Source organism: Capricornis sumatraensis, chromosome 7, assembly GCF_032405125.1.
Source record: "Capricornis sumatraensis isolate serow.1 chromosome 7, serow.2, whole genome shotgun sequence".
NCBI lineage: Eukaryota > Metazoa > Chordata > Mammalia > Artiodactyla > Bovidae > Capricornis > Capricornis sumatraensis.
The window spans coordinates 25,142,299-25,162,706 of record NC_091075.1 but is presented as its reverse complement, the minus strand read 5'-3'; the positions used below and the strand labels follow the sequence as shown (position 1 = coordinate 25,162,706).

At 42.3% G+C, this 20,408-nt stretch overlaps 1 protein-coding gene across 1 annotated transcript in view; it reads right to left on the bottom strand.

The window, feature by feature from the left end:
* SLC39A8 (solute carrier family 39 member 8) overlaps positions 1 to 13,379 on the bottom strand; it is an 81,810-nt gene extending 68,431 nt beyond the window's left edge. The window contains exons 1-2 of the mRNA XM_068975151.1: positions 13,278 to 13,379; positions 12,367 to 12,841 (exon numbers count right to left, since the gene is read on the bottom strand). Coding sequence (XP_068831252.1) covers positions 12,367 to 12,585 — 219 coding nt within the window. The 5' untranslated portion in view covers positions 12,586 to 12,841; positions 13,278 to 13,379. The remainder of the gene's footprint in view (positions 1 to 12,366; positions 12,842 to 13,277) is intronic.
* Between the last annotated feature and the right edge of the window lie 7,029 nt (positions 13,380 to 20,408).

The window sequence follows — 20,408 nt, the reverse complement described above, 5'->3', positions numbered from 1 at the left end:
AAAACCAGAACAATGGAGAAGAACTGAGGATTCAAAATTGGCGCCTCTGTTCTCCCAGACAAATCTGGGCACGTGGCAATGTCTACCAGATGACTTATTTGTGCCTCAATTTCTGGGGAAACTGCTATGTTCTAATTCTTTCACAATACTGCTTGGAATATCAAATGCCAATGATCACGAAATAATATTGCAAGGTCAGGTTGAAAAATAGCTTGTGAAGGAATTAACAATCATGTTTTAGCACTAGACCTGACTACTGCAAGCAGTTCAGCAGGGGAAAACAATAATAATAATATTTTTCTTGCTTTACTGAAAAAAAAAAAAAAATCACACTGTTTCCAGTGGCTTCAAAAAACCGGCATCAGTTCTACCTTGACACCTAGGTACTTGGATAATATATGAGGCACTAAGGATTTTGGAAAACAAACCTGGATTATACTCTTCCGTATCAGAAGCAACAGTGGAGAGAGCATGGGTTTTGAAGTTGAGTCACTCTGGAGTGGAATCCTCACTCTGCAATTTCTGAACGGTGAGGCTGAGGGAGGTGTCTCAGCGAGACTGGGTTTCTTTATGGAATACCTAGAGTACTTACCTGGTGAGATTAAGAGGCTTATTGGGACAGTACATAAGAAGGTATAATGCCTGGCACATGACAAGTACTCCGTAAGTGTTAACTACCTCTACTACCAGGACTTGCTTCCTCTGCTAGAGTGAAGGCCCTAACTGAACATTTAATTAAATGGCATTCATCCCAAGATTAGAGACTTTCTAGTCCAGTGTCTAGACTTTCTCACTAATATGTGTAAGAAAAGTAACCAAAGGATATACCTGAATTCTGAGATACTTTTTCCTAAAGAAAACTGCAGAGCATCATGATTTGCTACTCAAACTCAAGTACCTGATATCATCAATAGGATGCCTCCCTTAATAAAAGGGTCCATGTGTTTTCTAGCATATATGTTCAATAGTCATTTACAGCGGGGTGTGTGACCCAAATCAGAATCACACTCCTAATTTTACCTCTCCTTTGAAGTTTGGCCCAACTTCTCTTTCCCTGTCCCTGAAGAGAAATGTCCTGCACTTATCACTGCGAGACCACAGTGGCTCCTGTTCTCTCACCTACTTTCCAACTGAAAAGGTCAACTGAGTCTGGAGAACCCCGGATAATTCTGGCTTGCAAAACCCATATGGAGGTCTTGAACTTAAAAACACAATTAGATCCATTTCTACAAGTATAACGTGGACTTCCAATCATTCACATTTCAGTATTGATGTAAACTTTGGACAAAAATTATGAAACAAAAATTATAAAAATAAATTATAAAACCCCTAAATAAAGCCTCTGAAGCCCCCTGGAAAAGAGGGAATGTTTACAATTTCAATGTCTATTGAAATACTCAAATTATGTCATTAGTCTCTAATGTTTACATTTTCAGGAGTTTATTACCACTGTTTGATGACAAGGAAGACGAGGCAAATAGTAAAGTCTTTCTCAAGAGGAGAATCACCATGGAAACTAACACCAAATTCACTGGACTGATGTAGTTCTCACTGAACTTTTTATTTCATTAATCCCTGCCCTCTTTTTATAGCAGTGCTTTATTCTAAGTTGACTGACCCTAAGGTGCCCCGGCCTCCAGTGAAAGACAATTTTGTTAAAGACAGTTCAGTTCAGTTCAGTCACTCACTCATGTCCAACTCTTTGCAACCCCATGAATTGCAGCATGCCAGGCCTCCCTGTCCATCACCATCTCCCAGAGTTCACTCAAACTCACGTCCATCGAGTTGGTGATGCCATCCAGCCATCTCATCCTCTGCCCTCCCCTTCTTCTCCTGCCCCCAATCCCTCCCAGCATCAGAGTCTTTTCCAATGAGTCAACTCTTCGCATGAGGTGGCCAAAGTACTGGAGTTTCAGCTTTAGCATCATTCCTTCTTGATTCCAGCTTGTGCTTCTTCCAGCCCAGCATTTCTCATGATGTGCTCTGCATATAAGTTAAATAAGCAGGATGACAATATACAGCCTTGACGTACTCTTTCTCCTACTTGCAACCAGTCTTGTTCTATGTCCAGTTCTAACTGTTGCTTCCTGACCTGCATATAGGTTTCGCAAGAGGCAGGTCAAGTGGTCTGGTATTCCCATCTCTTTCAGAATTTTCCACAGTTTATTGTGATCCACATAGTCAAAGGCTTTGGCATAGTCAATGAAGCAGAAATAGATGTTTTTCTGGAACTCTCTTGCTTTTTCCATGATCCAGCGGATGTTGGCAATTAGATCTCTGGTTCCTCTGCCTTTTCTAAAACCAGCTTGAACATCTGGAAGTTCACGGTTCACGTATTGCTGAAGCCTGGCTTGGAGAAGTTTGAGCATTACTTTACTAGCGTGTGAGATGAGTGCAATTGTGCGGTCGTTTGAGCATTCTTTGGCATTGCCTTTCTTTGGGGTTGGAATGAAAACTGACCTTTTCCAGTCCTGTGGCCACTGCTGAGTTTTCCAAATTTGCTGGCATATTGAGTGCAGCACTTTCACAGCATCATCTTTAAGCTATTAAAAAGCCTAACATAGTAACATAGTATATCAACTAACATAGTATTATAATGAAAATACCTATACATTGAGCACGTAATTTGAGCCAGGCTAAGTATTTTACATGCATTGTCTTTTTACTTGCTATTTGAAGTAATACAGGAAAATACAGCTTCTTTATTTGATTTACTACACATAATACACTAACTATAGAAGTGCCTAAAATATCATGAATGCTCAGTAATTATTATTACTGTTCGTATATCTTAGTTCACAACTACCCTATTATAAGTTTTCATTCTTTCAGGTCGCAGATGTGAAAACTGAAGATTAAGGAGGTTAAGTCACTTGGCTGTGATTCCCCAGCTAATAAGTGACAGAATTAGAATTTCAGCCCAGGCCTGGTTTAACTACCAAGACTAAATTGTTAACCATTTTGTTGTCCTCTATTCTATAGTTAGAGACCTAAGAAACCCACTGAATGTATCGATGACAAGTGTATTATTTTTGAACTAGGTTCACAGAAATAAAGCCTTAGAGGCCTTATCAAGGCTTGCCTGAGTTTTTTTCTCTATTCAGTTAAGTATAAATAAAGTAAGGTACTAAATATTTGGACTTGGAAGGCATAATACTACTTTTCAGGTTAACACCTTTGATCTAGAATTCACAGATTTTTGTTTTTGTTCTCCTTAAACCTCAGGCCAAGAAAAACAACAGAGGATCTTTGGAAGGATATGAAAACCAAATTAAACAGGGCTCCATTCTGAAGCTTTTCTATGTTCCGAAACCCCATCATCACAAAGGTAATTCAGTGATAGTTTCATTTCTTTATAAAATAAATCTCAAGACTGGGCAAATCCATTTGGCTCCTGAGACAGACACTGGGAACAGTTGGAGAATAAATTAGTCTCAATATTCAATTACAAACAAGAATCTACCATCACCTGGAACTGGAGATGGGAACACTCTCTGAAACCTACAAGTTTCTTAGGTTTTATAGAGTTTAGTAACAATCTTTTTTTTTTAACAAATTGCATTGTAAATGATCCTAATATTAACTGTGCGCACTTAGTAATATGGACAGTCCCTTGAGGAAATGCCACTCTGAATCCAAGTAACTGGCAAACTCTTATTACCAACTGCATTAGACTAACCCTCACTGCAAGTTGCTTTGCTTTTCCCTAAGAAACGTCAATCCTTCTTAACTTCAGGCCTATTTCCCATGCCTATTTATATTCCTATTTTCTCCCCTAACCCCATTGATTGTTGTCGTTCAGTTGCTTACTCGTGTCTGACTTTTTGCGACCCCATGGATTGCAGCATGCCAGCCTTTCCTGTTCTTCACAATCTCCTGGAGTTTGCTCAAACTCATATCCATTGAGTCAGTGATGCCATCCAACCATCTCATCCTCTGTCGTCCCCTTCTCCTGCCTTCAATCTTTTCCGGCAGCAGGGTCTTTTCCAGTGAGTCTGCTTTCTGCATCAGGTGGCCAAAGCATTGGAGTTTCAGCTTCAGCATCAGTCCTTCCAATGAATATTCAAGGTTGATTTTCTTTAGTATTGACTGGTTTGATATCCTTGCTGTCCAAGGGACTCTTTCAAGAGTCTTCTTCCTCAAGCCCCTACTACCAGCAAAAGAAATAGAACCTCGAGGATTCAAATGTATACTGAATGTAAAGAAAAAATTCTTAAGCTGCAGTCATAGTTGAAAAGCCATGGGTTTTTATGATGGGGAAATGAAGACTTTGCCCCTCAACATTTCCCAAGGTGGGCATCCTCAAGAAACAGAAATATGGTGTGAACCATGGAAAGCACAAAAACTCAAAATCTCCCACTCAGCTACTCCACTTTGAACATCTCTAAAGGGAGATGAAGATCTACCTCATTAAGGGGGAAAGTTTACTAGCCCTCTCTTCATAACTGTGTTAGAGTTCAAACTCTCACCTTAGCGGCAATGAGAGTCCAAGAGTTAGGAATTCTGTTAAAATACTCTGCTCTTCCCTCATCGCTTCAACTCATTCCCTAGCACGGACGCACCATCCTCTTTCTCCAGTATTATGTAGTCAGCAACACAGCTGCTCCACAGGCATGAAAAAGGAGGACTTGCAGGATTAAGAGGAGCAAACTACAATGTATAATATGTTATAAGGATGTATTGTACAATGTATGGAACATAACCAATATTTTATAACTATAAATGAAGTATAATTTTTAAAAGCTGTGAATCACTATATTGTACATCAGTAACATATAGCACTGTACATCAATTTAAAAAAAAGATGATTAATTAATAAGCATAAAAAAGAACTATCTGCCAGAGAGAATATGGCACAATTTTTTTAAAAAAAGAAGAACGTATACTCTAAACTGCCAGAAGAGAGAGTAAATTCATTGGTAGAATTCTTCTGGAGTAAAAGTGAGAACAAGACTGAAAAAATTAACACTAGACATGAGTATTCCTCCCATACCCACAGTCTATCCACAGAAGAAAGAAGTTGATTAATATGCTGTTCTCCAGGAAAACTTTGAAACTCAGAATTAGGAGAACTATTATTGCCAAAATATTTTCTCCAAGAAAAATTCAACATATAAGAAAGAAATAAAATAAATTTTCCTTCTATTAGAGAATTTTCCTTCTATTAGGAACCCACTGGAAAATCCATCTTGTGATTAATAGCACAGACATTTTGTACTAGCGGATGTTCATCAAATAAGTATTTTAAAAGCCAAACCAAACAAGCAAAATTCTCCAAAAAAAAAAGAGAACTGACTGAGTAGTAACTCCTTCACGAGGTGTTTCCCAAAAGGCTCCCTCACTCTTTTCAGCAATTAGAGCATGCTACCAAAAGTGTTCATTTGGCAATTAATCACACACAGTCTTGTAATATGTCTGGTAATATTTCTTTCAGTGATTATTTAACTACTGCAGTTTTGCCTTACATATTTCCCACAACTTCCCACCTATTTCTTAGATTAAAAGCTCTCCGAGGACAAGGACCCATCATCATCATTATAATTTTTTTGCCCTTAAAGTGACTAAGCAATGTAACTAGATAAGTAATTGATGGTTAGACCAAAATCTGAGGTAACAGTTGCTCTGGCTAGAGACAGTATGATTTTCTAAAGTAAAATTCAAAAAATCCACTATTTTATGCGTTGTCAACTACAAACTGACACTTGCCAAGGGCATTGCCAGCGGCTGAACAACAAGGACTTTTGCCACCTGCATCTGCAGAGGTTGAACCCTGCGCTGCTGCAGCTGCTGACCTTCAGCACCCCCTGAGGAAGCTCAGGCTGGAGTGGGGCACTCTGTGCTCCAGGCACTCTGCTGGAATATAGTCAAATATTTTCAGAAACTGATTTCATAAGCCAATCTTTGCATCTCCTCCTATCTAAAAAAGTACTAAATCCCTTCATGATGACATCAGCTCCTAATAACTAGCAGAAAACCTTTTGTAAAATGAGCGCATAATTGCATTGAACTCCTCCTTCACCAAAATATTATCTATTGACCTTCCCACATTGCCTCTTTGGAGCAGTCTCCCAGAACTAACTGAGGTGCTGTCTCCGCGGTTGCAGTCCTCATTTTGCTCCAAATAAAACTTAACTCGCAGCTCTCAAGTTGTACATCTTTTTTAGTCGACAGGATTTAGGATTGTCTGCGGTTCGACCACTTACTGTTTGATTTTCGTTGAGTTACATGATCTCTCGGAACCACATATTTCTCCTGTGTAAAGTTAATAATGGTATCGTTATCATAGGATTGTTGTGATCTTGAAATGTGTTAATACGAATAAATTGGTTAGGAGTATGTCATACAGAAAAAGAAAAAAAAAACAATAAATCCTTAGATATAATTATTTATGTTATGTACACAAGGGTCTGTGTGACTCCTAGGGTAGTGGGTAAACATGCAAATTTGGGAGTTAGATATGGAAAGAATGAAGGATATTTCCTCATATGGATTACCATCATCCCTGGCAAGGGAGCAAACTAAAGCTCTTGACATCATGGTCAAGTGAGCTATGAATGTCTCTCACTTTCTCAAAACCTTTTGGAAACAATGATCACACGGTACACAGTCAAGTTAAATAGAATGATATAATAAATCAGAGTAAATCCATTGTCTTAAAGGAAAAGACACCAAAGACGTAAGTACAACCACACCCTTCCATCCTGCCATTCCAAACAGTTTTTAACCTGAAAGTCATTGCTAGGACATTGATCCCATCATTTTTCAGAACATAAAAGAAAGAAAAAAAAAAAAAGGGCAACAACAGATGCTTTCTCTCATTCATCCACAATCGGTGCTTCCCAGCATGTCCTTCATCTAATGCACTGTTACCCGCTCACATACCAGGAAAAAGTACAATAAATGACAACAAGTTATGCATACAGCATGCATGTAATAACCACACACACACTCCTGTGTTTGCTACAAACCACCAGCCTGTCCCCACTGAAATAAGCCAACAGTCATCTCCCTGTCTCTTCCTCTGGCATCCTTGGGCCATAAATTAATGAAAGGAAAGGTCTAATAATAGTTGCATGACCAGTACAGACAAAAGGCTGCAGTAGAAAATAACTGTCGTTGGGACTTTTTTCCTACTCCTCAGTCATGGCTGCTCTCCTAAGAGAAGGCAGAGCCTTTATGCTACCTCCTGACGGCCTCTCCAGGTTCAAGCGATCATTACAGCTCCTACAAACCACTGCAGTTCCCTCCTTAGCTCCTGTCTCGACCCACTCTGACACATTCCACACATTCATGCAGAAGAATTTTCTAAAAACACAAGTCCGATCCCATTCCACTTTTGTTTAAAATTCTTTAATCAAATATATCATTCTATTATACATTATAGTCATACGTGCACTATGTCATACATCTACCTAGAAACTAGCTCACCAGGCTCCCCCATCCCTGGGCTTCTCCAGGCAAGAACACTGGAGTGGGTTGCCATTTCCTTCTCCAATGCATGAGAGTGAAAAGTCAAAGTGAAGTCGTTCAGTCGTGCCAGACTCTTAGCGACCCCATGCACTGCAGCCCACCAGGCTCCTCCATCCATGGGATTTTCTAGGCAAGAGTGCTGGAGTGGGGTGCCATTGCCTTCTCCGGCAGGCTCAAACTGCCTTACTCATATTAAGCAATCTTCACTCATTCATTCAAAAATATATATAACGGGAAATTCCATGGCGGTCCAGTGTTTAGGACATGGAGCACTGCTGAGGGCCCAGGTTCAATCCCTGGTCAGGGAACTAAGACCCCACCTGGCTCAGCTAAAAAAAAAATGTATATATATATATTATATATATATATATATATATATATAATATACATATATATTATATATATATATACATACACATATAATGAATATGTGTTGTGTACCAGGCATTACACTAGCCTCTGAAGAGATGAGTCAGATCATTCCCTTCAATTTATTCAAAATCATATCAGAGGAGGGGAGGACATTCAACCATGTGAACAGAAAATTAAAATATATATAAATTATTTACATATTATACTACAATTTCAATATATGTTATGATTGCAGAGGTACCAATTAATATAGGGGCTTCTACTAAACCCCCGAACAGGCTACAAAAGGCTTCTTGGAAGAAGTAATATCTAAACTGATACCTAAAACATAAGCAAATGTGTATGCAGAACCAGGGAACTACTAGCAGTCTATGAAGACTGGAGTAGTAGCAAAGGATAAGACTTGGGAAATATACAAGAACCAGATCATAAAAAGACTTAAGCCACTTTTAAGTGTTCAAAGTTTGTCTTGAAGGTATTTAACTAAGCAGTATGGTTAGGTTTGTACTTTTAAAGACCACTCTAATTAGAGTATAGTAGTTATTCAAAATATTTCTAGAACACATGAATAGCTGTCTCATCAGCATCATGAAAAAAATTTCAAGAATTCAAAAAAAGAGAAATCAGCAAATCAGCAGTGGCTGTGCAGTCCTAGAAACATTTTATGGAAGAGTGCAGCTGGGTTTTTAAAAGTGTAAGATTTTGAGAGGGTAATTCAAGGAAATGAAGGACAACCCAGCTGGGAACAGGAAAGGGTGCAAGGAAGATAATGAGGTCAAAAGTGCTTGAATAAAAATATATGGTGAAGTTGTACAAGAGTAACTAGTTTAATGTAGGAAGTGCTAGGTCTGGGCAGGTTAGGTTGATATCTCAGGGTTAATCTTGCTGTGCAGAGCCTCAAATGCCAGACTCCAGATTTAGACTTCACCAGCCAAGAGAAATCATGGAGGAGAACTGAAAGAAGAGAGGCATACTCCAAGTATTGCTTTATGAAGATTGACTATGAATTGAAAGATGTTTTAAAACAACCTGTGAATGAAAAAAAAAAAGATGCAGGAGCTATGCTGCAAGATTTGTATCAAATGAAAAACTGGTTAGGAGAGAGAAGCAAAAGTCAAAGGCAGAGAGATGGTGGGAAACAAAGGCTGCCTCAAAGGCCAACCTGCCACACCCACACCCACACCCCCATCACCCCCACTAACCCTCCCCAGGAGACTGATTTCAATAGAAACATTTCCTGCAGCTGAGTGTGATAATTTAGAAATGAGGGGTTTTGAAGGAGAAATGAAGAGAAAGACCACTTGGAGAATGAGAAAGGTCTATCAGAACAAACAAAAGTTGGCACTGAGCCCATTCTTAAATCCCCTCAATTAATCACCCAGGGTATTCACTCAGTTGGGGCTTCCCTTTGTATTCTACACTTCTTAACCAAAAGGCCAAGAAGCGATCCCTTTGTATTCTAGAAACTCCCTCAGATAGAGCAGACCTACACTTTGTCTTAGGCCCCAGAGACCCATTTAGATAAAAGAGCTCCTTCCTCTCAATAGTTTGGCCTACTTCTTCTACCTGCTCTTTGTACCCTCAAAAACCATGAGAAGCAAAACAGTAAACTCAATCATTCTATTGTCTCCAGTTTGAACTCAGGTCACTTTGATCTCCCAAAGCAACAAGCTAATTTAATAGTACTTGCTGCTGCTGCTGCTAAGTCGCTTTAGTTGTGTCCGACTCTGTGCAGCCCCATCGACGGCAGCCCGCCAGGCTCCGATGTCCCTGGGATTCTCCAGGCAAAAACACTGGAGTAGGGTTACCATTTCCTTCTCCAATACATGAAAGTGAAACGTGAAAGTGAAGTCGCTCAGTCGTGTCTGACTTCGAGACCCCATGGACTGTAGCCTACCACGCTCCTCCGTCCATGGGATTTTCCAGGCAAGAGTACCGGAGTGGGGTGCCATTTTCTTCTCCTAATAGTATTTAGGGATACTGAAAAAAATATTAGAAAACCTTCCAGAACTGTTTAAATTTTTAGCAGTCTGAGGAAAAACTGGCTTAAGCTCTCATCCAAAGGAACGATGTCATTTGTAAATAGATCTCATACAAGATTCAATAAATCCCTGGTCCAAAGAAATAAACTCTATCTTTTTCAACTGTCTTCAAAGTCAGAAAATCATGTTTTTCCCATATGTTATTATTCTACTTTGTTGCAGGTGAGGAAACTGAAGTTACCTTCTTTAGGGTATGGAGATATTAACAGCCCTAAATTTTGCTCCAAACTGGATAGTCTCTTGCTGGAGCAGACGTAAATAACAGCAAATTAACAGATTCTTCTGGAATGGCATTTCATTTGACTGACCATCAACTGATGATGGTTGTTATCAGCAGAACTTTTTTAGAACATCAAACAGATGTTTGCTAGGTCTGATCAAGTGATAAATTTTCCTTGGCTTCCCTTTGTTTCCAAAGTAATTAGGGGCTTTTTCTCATCTCTTTTTGATGTCCACAGAGGCCATAATGAGGGTAGTTAAATATGTAAACAGAAGAATGAAAAACAAGGTGTCAACATACATCATGTTGTTGTATAATTTACCTATATTATAATTTACCTATTGAGGTACCTACTTACTCATAAACTGGGAATCATATTGCTAACAAACTTAAGCAACTTCCTAAATTATTTAGGTATATTTTCCACTGTCTTTGCCAAGGTGTGGCTCAGGGGTCTTTTGTCCCTTTATAATTCATCAGCACCTCCGAACACTGCAAGATAAGGAGATAATTTAAGTCAAAACAATGTGTAGGCTACAGATATGCAGCTGCAAGTCAAGTCCCCAGGCATCTTTCCAAGCAGATGACCGACCACTCCTGCTCCTATCTAGAAATACTTTAGTCAGCTCAGCTGTTTCCCTTGATTGAAGAGGCTGCAACTAGATGGAAAATACTTATGAAGTTAGTTGTTTGCCTTATTTTCTAAAACACCAATATAATATGAAGTCATTTCAGCTTTTCCAATGTATCATTTCTTAGCCATTACATTCTGGCATGTAATGCCATGCAAGAATCGGATAGAGAGTTTACTAAAGAACTTGTATAAGAGGACCATAAAACCCTTCTAGATCAAAGGACATGCACTCTGATACCTCATGGCATCAGAATCTTATACTTCTTATGTACTGCATGTTTTAATTGAGGTAAGATATTTCTAACAAAATGAATGCCAAACTATAAGGTTATCAACAAAAAATTTATCTGGTTAAAGGGGCCTCCCTGGTGGTAAAGAATCTGCCTGCAATGTGGGAGACCTAGGTTCGATCCCTGCGTGGGAAGATCCCCTGGAGAACGGAAGGGCTACCCACTCCTGTATTTATTCTTGCCTGGAGAATCCCATGGACAGAGAAGCCTGGCGGGCTACAGTCCATAGGGTCACAGGAGTCGGACATGAGTTAGCAACTAAACCACCACCACCACCCACTCCAGTATTCTGGCCTGGAGAATTCCATGAACTGTATAGTCCATGGGGTCACAAAGACACGACTGAGCGACTTTCACTTCACTATCTGATTAAAATTTCCCTAATTGTAATCGAAGGCCAGATACATTGGGAAACTCTAGATTATCAAGAGTAGAGTAACAGTATAACATTCCCAAACATTTTTTAACATTCCCAAACATTTTGGACCACAAAACTTTTTGTAACTCAAACTAACATCACCCAGAAGTGACAAACAATACGGAAAGTACTGAATACTGCCATTTATTATGGAAATATCGAAGACTCTCTAATACCCTTTTTGAAGTTTACTGACAGGTATGGTCTTAACTGTGCCTAGGTAACTTAGGGTGATCCTTAAATCTTAGGAATTACCAAACGCCTAAATAATGCTGTGTATCTGTACTAAGATAGGTTTTGGTTTTTTTCTTTTTATTTGAATGAATGAATGAATATTAGAACCAAACCTTTGACCTGATAGATGAATAAAAACTATGGCTTTAAACCCAGTTCCATCACCAGTTGATGTGTGATCCTGGTCTCAGGGCCCCCTCGGCCTCCTGGTCTCTATACAATAAGCCCTTCAGCCCTAAGTGCCTCCTGTAACTTACAGGGGAAAGACAGAACTACATTATACCTTGCTAGCAGCTGTTACCTACCAAGCAGCTGTTAACGGGGGTGCCTGTAAGCCACTATCTCTGCCAGGAAGACTTCAGTACTCCATTCCTATCTCAAACGCATCTCTCAAGGTGCTTCCCGCACTCAACTACTTCATAAACTTTTGCATAAAATCTTATAACCACAAGCGTCCGACGGCTCAACTCATCAGGCATAAAACTGCAGTTTCTGGTTGCCGTGTCACCGCCAGCCCTTTGACCTCGGCTAGAAAGTCAGATCCAGTAAAAAAAAAACAGGACCCGCCTCACACTTGAGACAAAACCAAGTTCTTTCTCCTGCGCTCGTCCCCTTTAATCTACGTGCAAGTACAAATGGACGTCTCCGGACACCCCGGCGTTTGGGGAAGGGCGGCCCGGCCCTACCTGGTTGAAGTGCAGCTGTCCCGGCTCGGGGGCGCCCTCCACGGGGGCGGTTCCCAGCCGCTCCAACAGGCGCCCGAGCTGCGCCGCCGACAGGCTCCGGTTGGCGCCGAACACGCTCAGCACATCCTCGCTGAAGGCGAGCCCGGGCACCTCCGCCTCCCCTCCGAGGCCAGCGGCCGCCAACAGCAGGAGCCCAGCCACCGCTCGACCCGGGGCCATCCTGGCCGCGGTTGCCCCTCACGGGCCCACAACTGACTGGAGCGCACAGGGACGTGCCGGGCGCAGCCGCGTCGGTGCCCAAGGACGCCGGTCAGGCGTCGGCGCCGGTCCGGGTCAGCGGTGGCGCGGGGCGCACCTGGTCCTCCGGCGCCTTCGAAATAGCAGCAGCCCGCGACCTGCCGGGCATTGAAGTGGCGGTGCAGCCCGGGGGGGTGGGAGCGATAGACAGAGCGGGCCCCCGGGCCTCCTGGAGAGCCTGAGATAAAAAGGACAAAGGGGGACAGAGATAAAGGCCACCTGGCTACCCGCCGGTCGGCCTCGGGGGCACTGCGAGGCCGGAGCCCTCGGACGCCCCGCCGGGCTTGGGGCCAACTGCTCCGGAGCGGAGTTTGCAGACATTCCAGGATTAGCTTGCAGTGTGATGCCACATGCTCCTTCCGGATCTAAAGCCCGTCACTTTTTAGGAAGAAAACTACAGTGGCTACAGAACCCCACCTCCCCTTCCTTTCTTTCCGATTAATTCCATCTGCAAACTTAGAAGGGGTGAGGCGTGCAGTCCCCGGGCAGCTGCAGGAAATGGCCCCTTCGGAGTCCCGGGGTTTGACCGTCTGAACGGGACCCTCCCTCTCCCAAGTCTCCCAGATCTCCTTGGCAAGCAGAGAAGTAGGTGAGCTGACCTGCTAACCTCTCACCTCGCCTGCGTATTTCGGCGTCTGTTTTTGTCCACGTAAGTCAGTCCCTGTCTCTCACCTTCTTTCTTTCCTCCACACCCTCACTCCCCCTCTCTCAAGACTATCCCTGGCGAGTCCGATGTAAAAACTCTGAGCTCCGGCCCCGCGCTCTTTACAAATAACCGGAGGAGGAGGGCCCTGTCCCCGCCTCCCCGCAGCACGTGGTGACACGCTCACCGGCCCGGACTCCCGCGCGCGTCCACGCCGGGGCGCACAGCCGCGGCCCTCGCCTCTTGGCGGGCGGGGCGCACTCCTACCCGCAGCGGCGCCGGCTCCCCACCCTCACCCTCGGGGAGTTACCTGAATGCCACCTCCTGGTCGATCTCTCTCGCCTCCTTTCTGACCTTGGTGATCTCTTTGTTACCTTGTTGAAACCAGCTTCCTGAAATGGAGCCTGGAACCCTCAGCATTTTCTAAGAGATTAGCCGGAATTGCTTTTTTGTCTTACTTCTTAAAGTCAAGAGAAAAAGGAAACCCAATCTGGAGCGGCGGTGGCGAGCTCAGAGCCGGCACTGCTCTACCCGGCCCTTCCTGACGCCGCACGGGATATCCGCAGATCAGAGTGAATTGTTTGTTTGTTCAGATGAGAGTTCAAGAAAACCCGACTTAGGTGTAAGGTCAACAAGTTTGTGCAAAGTGAACGCGATGTTTGAGGGCAAAGGTTGTTTCTGGTAGCTACCACTGTCCAGAAATAAACCGAAACCACGATTCACTGTGACAGAAAGACGGAAAGAGGAATTCAGAGTGCTGTTCTTGTATTTCACGGGGGAGAGTGCACGGCTTCCTAAAACTGCACATTTTAAAAGAGGCACTAAATCCAGTCAAGGGGCAGGCTATCGCATTTCCCACGAGGAACTTTGTGGAAGAAAGAGACATGGAGAGAAAATTCCAGAAGGATGAGGATCTAGGGGGGACAGATCTGCAGGACTGTCCCTATGGAGAAAATTTTGTTGTTGTTTAGTCACTAAAGTTGTGTCCAACTCTTTTGTGACCCCATGAACTGTAGCCCACCAGGCTCTTCTATCCCTGGGCTTCCCAGGCAAGAGTCCTGAATAGGTTGCCATTGCCTGTTCCAGGGGATCTTCCCCAGGGATCAGAACTGCATCTCCTGCTTTGCAAGCATATTCTTTACCACTGAGCCACCAGGGAAGCCCACGAAGGTCTGCCTGTGTTCTAACCACAGAGCACGGAAGGCAGCAGTAAGAGGAAAAAGTTACCAAGAGGAAGATTTCTGCAGAAAATAAGGCACAACTGCTTTGGGAGGTAGTGATTTCCGCATGATTGAAAGTGATTCAAACTCATGGGTATGTAGTAGGATTCCTGCCTTGGAGGAATATCAACCAAATGATCTTTATGGTGTGTCCCTTCCAATTATGAAATCTGTGTGTTTGCTGTTACTAATTTACAGAATTACATTGGTGCCAAAGGCCAAATATTTCACCAAGGGCCAGAAGTAGGTTCATATTACACTTAAGTTCTTAAATTACACAGCTGACGGGGACACTTCAAGATTTTTCTTGGATCCTTACATATAGTTTGTTGCCCGTTTTTCCTTTTGACCCCAATAACTCAAGGTGATTCTTGGAAATCAGTGAATGTTCTAAATGATTCACCTAAACCCAGCAAGTTGTTCATTCCTATTCGAACTGCAGCATTGATAAGATGTTGAACTTTCCACAAACGTGAATGGGTTTCAAGTAATACAAATTTTATATTGTGGATTTTTAAAATAAAATTTTATTCATCAGCTATTTGGCGCTCTCTCTCTCTCTCTCTCTCTATATATATATATATATATATATATATATACACATATACATACATTTTGCTTGGATGGGCTGGATGAAGCACAAGCTAGAATCAAGATTGCCGGGAGAAATATCAATAACCCTACATATGCAGATGACACCACCTTATAGCAGAAAGCAAAGAAGAACTAAAGAACCTCTTGATGGAAGTGAAAGAGGAGAGTGAAAAATTTGGCTTAAAGCTCAACATTCAGAAAACTAAGATCATGGCATCCAGTCCCATCATTTCATGGCAAATAGATGGGGAAACAGTGGAAACAGTGGCAGACTTTATTTTGGGGGCTCCAAAATCACTGCAGATGGTGATTGCAGCCATGAAATTAAAAGATGCTTGCTCCTTGGAAGAAAAGTTATGACCAACCGAGACAACATTAAAAAGCAGAGACATTACTTTGCCAACAAAGGTCTGTCTAGTCAAGGCTATGGTTTTTCCAGTAGTCACGTATGGATGTGAGCGTTGGACTGTGAAGAAAGCTGAGCGCTGAAGAATTGATGCTTTTGAACTGTGATGTTGGAGAAGACTCTTAAGAGTCCCTTGGACTGCAAGAAGATCCAACCAGTCCATCCTAAAGGAAATCAGTCCTGAATATACATTGGAAGAACTGACGTTGAAGCTGGAACTCCAATACTCTGGCCACCTGATGTGAAGAACTGACTCATTGGAAAAGACTCTGATGCTGGGAAAGATTGAAGGTGGGACGAGAAGGGGACAACAGAGGATGAGATGGCTGTATGGCATCACCGAGTTTGAGTAAACTCCGGGAGTTGGTGATGGACAGGGAAGTCTGGCATGCTGTGGTCCATGGGGTCACAAAGAGTCGTACACGACTGAGCAACTGAACTGAACTGAACTGATATACATTTTGCCAAACCATCAGTCTTACATGATGATAAATAGTAAGATAAATAATCAACCTGCTTGGCATCTTTATCCAAAACAGTTAACATAATGTAAGCATGCTATAAAACAGAGTATTCAAAAAATGTTACTAACAACCAAATTGGTGAGGCTAATTTCTAGATCTAATGAAATAAATAGTCACCAAAATACTACTTAATGTTTTAGGGCCTAAAATTTAGCATTATATGAACAATATCATTATTGAAGAAAAAAACCTCCAATTTAAAATATAAGGTATAATGTAAAAACTAATTTTTCTCAGAAATGTGCTGTAAAGCTCAAATAATTTTAAATGATAATAATGAAGAGAGAGTGCCAAGAACACTGGCCAGGATGTAGAAAATTGTCTGGGAAACCTGGGAGAGTCATTTGACGCTCCTCTGTCCATGGAATCCTCCAGGCAAGAATACAGGAGTCGGTTGCCATTTCCTACTCCAGAGGATCTTCCTGACCCAGGGATCAAACCCAAGTCTCTGGCATTGTAGGCAGATTCTTTACCATCTGAGCCACCAGGGAAGCCCCATTTGACCTCACTGGGTCTCAGTTCCCTCATCTATGAAACAATAAAATTGGGCTAGAAGCACAAATGCTCACTCCAGCTTTTTCATTTCTAAATGTCTAATTTAGAAGTCATCTATCAGGGCGGGTGGTGGGGTGCAGGGCGGGGGGGACATGAAACACCTAGAAGAGAAATAAAAGTTCCATCCTCCAATGAAAAGGGCATCTAACTTCAAATCTTATTAAATTTTTCTTAGGCCAAATCTTGTTACTATTGCAGAAGAAGCACATTGACCACTTTTAAACTTTTCCGTGCATTCCTTTCCCTCTAGAAGGCCTAATGAGCAAACCTGGGAAATGGTATGTCCTTTTCCTTCTTTCCCCTCCTTTCTCTTCTTCTGGAGAAGGAATTGGTAACCCACTCAAATACTTTTGCCTGGGAAATCTCATGGACGGAGGGGCATAGTGGACTACAGTCCACGCGGTTGCAAAGAGTCGGACACGGACTGAGCAACTTCACTTTCACTTTCTCTTCTTCTCTCTTCCAGTCCTAAAGAAGTCATCCTCAGGAGCATAGCATAATAAATAATATCTGTATGGAGGGCAGTCACAGTGGACCAAAGAAGAGTGTTGGAACTCAAACAAGGGAAGAAGGGTATCCTAGTGGGAGGGAAATTCAGCGTGTGCATTTAGAGCCCAAGCAGGGTGACAAGGTGTCAAGATTGGGGGAGGAAACTAGAAATCAGAGGATGCCTTCCTAAGGTGGTAAGAGTATATTCAAGTACCCCCACACAGTATGTCAGCACCCAAATATGATGAGTGAAGCATCCTTTCCAGTATGATTCATCAGAGTCCAAGCTGGAAAGGAGGGCTTTGACAAAAAGCAGTGGCATGGTGTGAGATATCAAGATCAGAGCAAGAGTTATACAGCACCCTTGGTCCGAGTCTAAGAGAAAGAGAAGCTGTCGAGTATAGAGTCAGAGCCTGGGTGGGTGAGGAGGGCATTCCTGCACAGAATGGCTGAGGTGGACAAGGGTGAGGAGGGAGACCCTGCCAAGCAGCCGCACCAGGGTACCAGGGTCTGTGCAGTGAAGAGGGCAGCCTGACGTGGGAGATGTGATAGTGTGAGTTATAATCAGTTCAGTCACTCAGTCATGTGTGACTCTTTAAGACACCACGGACTGCAGCACACCAGGCTTCCCTGTCCATCACCAACTCCCGGAGCTTGCCCAAACTCATGTCCATTGAGTTGGTGATGCCATCCAACCATCTTATCCTCTGTTTTCCCCTTCTTCTCCTGCCTTCTATCTTTCCTCATGGGTCTTTTCCAGTGAGTCAGTTCTTCGCATCAGGTGGCCAAAGTGTTGGAGCTTCAGCTTCAGCATCAGACCTTCCATTGAATACTCAGGACTGATTTCCTTTATGATTGACTGGTTTGATCTCCTTGCAGTCCAAGGGACTCACAAGAGTCTTCTCCAACACCATCATTCAAAAGCATCAATTCTTTGGTGCTCAGCTTTCTTTATAGTCCAACTCTCACATCAATACATGATCACTGGAAAAGCCATAGCTTTGACTAGACAGACTTTTGTTGGTAAAGTAATGTGTATGCTTTTTAATATGCTGTCTGGGCTGGTTATAGCTTTTCTTCCAAGGACCAAGCGTCTTTTAATTTCATGGCTGCAGTCACCATCTGCAGTGATTTTGGAGCCCAAGAAAAGAAAGTCTCTCACTGTTTCCATTGTTTCCCCATCTATTTGCCATGAAGTGATGGGACCAGATGCCATGATCTTAGATTTTTGAATGTTGAGTTTTAAGCCAGCTTTTTCACTCTCCTCTTTCACTTTCATCAATAGGCTCTTTAGTTCCTCTTTGCTTTCTGCCATAAGGGTGGTGTCAGCTGCACATCTGTCTGAGGTTATTAATATTTCTCCCTGCAATCTAGATTCCAGCTTGTGCTTCTTCCAGCCTGGCATTTTGCATGATGTACTCTGCATATAAGTAAATAAGCAAGGTGACAATATACAGCCTTGACATGATGTATAATAAGGAAAACATATTTGTCTTAATTTCTGTTTCTGGCACCAAGTTCCTAAAACCCTTGGAATTTCCTAGGTGATGCAAGTGTTAAAAAGGTGACTTTTGGACCCCACCTAAGGATGAGAAGAAAACCAGCCATGTGATGAGAGGGTTTGCACTTTCAATTTCACCCACTTAACTTCTTGGGAGAGGAGAGCAGCTGGAGGTTGAGTCAGTCACTAATAGTAAGTGGTTAAATCAATCATGCCTATGTAAAGAAGCCTTTGTAAAAATCCAAAGGATTGGATTGGGAGAGACTGCAGGTTGTTAAACATGAGAAGATTCACGAAGAGTGGTGCATTCAGAGTAGGGAAAATGTTCTCTTGAGTTCTGTGAATCATTAGAACCTCTGATCTATAACCAGTTTATCGGAAGTACAGGAGGCAACCTGAACTTTGTGACTGACATGAGGGGGGTGACTGTCTTGTCTTGTAAGACTGAGCCTTAAACTGTGGGTTCTGACACTCTCTCTAGGTCGATAGTGTTAGCATGGAGTTGAATTGGAGGACACAGTGGTGTCTGAGAATGAACTGGGTACATGTGGAAACCCACCTCCCATTTTGAAATTTGGAATTTCAGAATTGTGGAAGGAGAATCCAAGAAGGAGGGATTCAGAGGGGAAAGAGATGGCATCTCAAATAGATCAGTTATGTAAAAAGAAATCCATTAAATAAATATATTAAAGATAATAGCAACCAGTTTTCTCACTATCAGAGAAGGAACTTGCAAACATCAAGATGGAGAAAACTAGGATGAGCCCAGGATGAGGTGTTGGAGATGTCAGCGTTAATTTGTGGTTTTCAGTATATAAACAAATCAAAACAGATATTGTTGTAAATAATCCCTAGCTCCGTCCATCAGGAGGGGCTGGAAATGGTGATGCCCTAATAACAATAAGCAGACCCAAGGCCCTGAGCTTCGCTTCTAAAAACTATGCCCACCAGTAGAAATCAGAGCTCCTTAGGAAAAGGAGTTGGTTCCAGGACTGAGCAGGCCAAGACCAAGATAAACCTAGAATCTTTTGCTATGCCTGAGAACAAGAAAATGGTCCCCAAATGTAGGAAATACACCAAAAGCATGGAACATGGGCGCAGCAACACACACTCAAATGGATGGGTGCAGGAGAGGAATCTCTGAACTGTACTTGCAACTTTTCTTTAAGCTTGTAACTGTATCAAATTGTTAAAAATAATAATAATAAAATAGTAAGTATGAATAAGGAAAGGAGAACATTCCTGCAACAAATTACACAGAAATTAATAGTAAAATTTGATAAAATCCCAACTTGGTAATATCCGACAAAATTAACAAATTCACTCAATACATATTTATAGCCTCTGCATCACAGTCCCTAATATCTGGGAAAAGAAAAGTGAAAACATGCATTTTGTTTTACCTTTAAGAAGCCTGAGACTTCCCTGGTGGCTCAGACGGTAAAGCGTCTGTCTGCAATGCAGGAGACGCAGGTTTGATCCCTGGGATGAGAAGATCCCCTGGAGAAGGAAATGGCAGCCCATTCCAGTACTCTTGCCTGGAAAAGTCCATGGACAGAGGAGTCTGGTAGGCCACAGCCCATGGAGTTGCAAAGAGTCCGACATGACTGAGGGACTTCATTTTCACTTTTCGGTGCTATGCTGTGCTTAAAAAAAAAAAAAGAAGCCTGTGGTTAAGGTTAGACAGAAAGGAGACGGTTAGTGTTATGGAGATGTTAAAAGTTGCAGAGGAGAGAGACTGGAGGACTGATACTGAGCAAATAATTCACAGAGCAGGGAACACTTGAGCTTGAAAGATCAGTAGAGGTTTGAC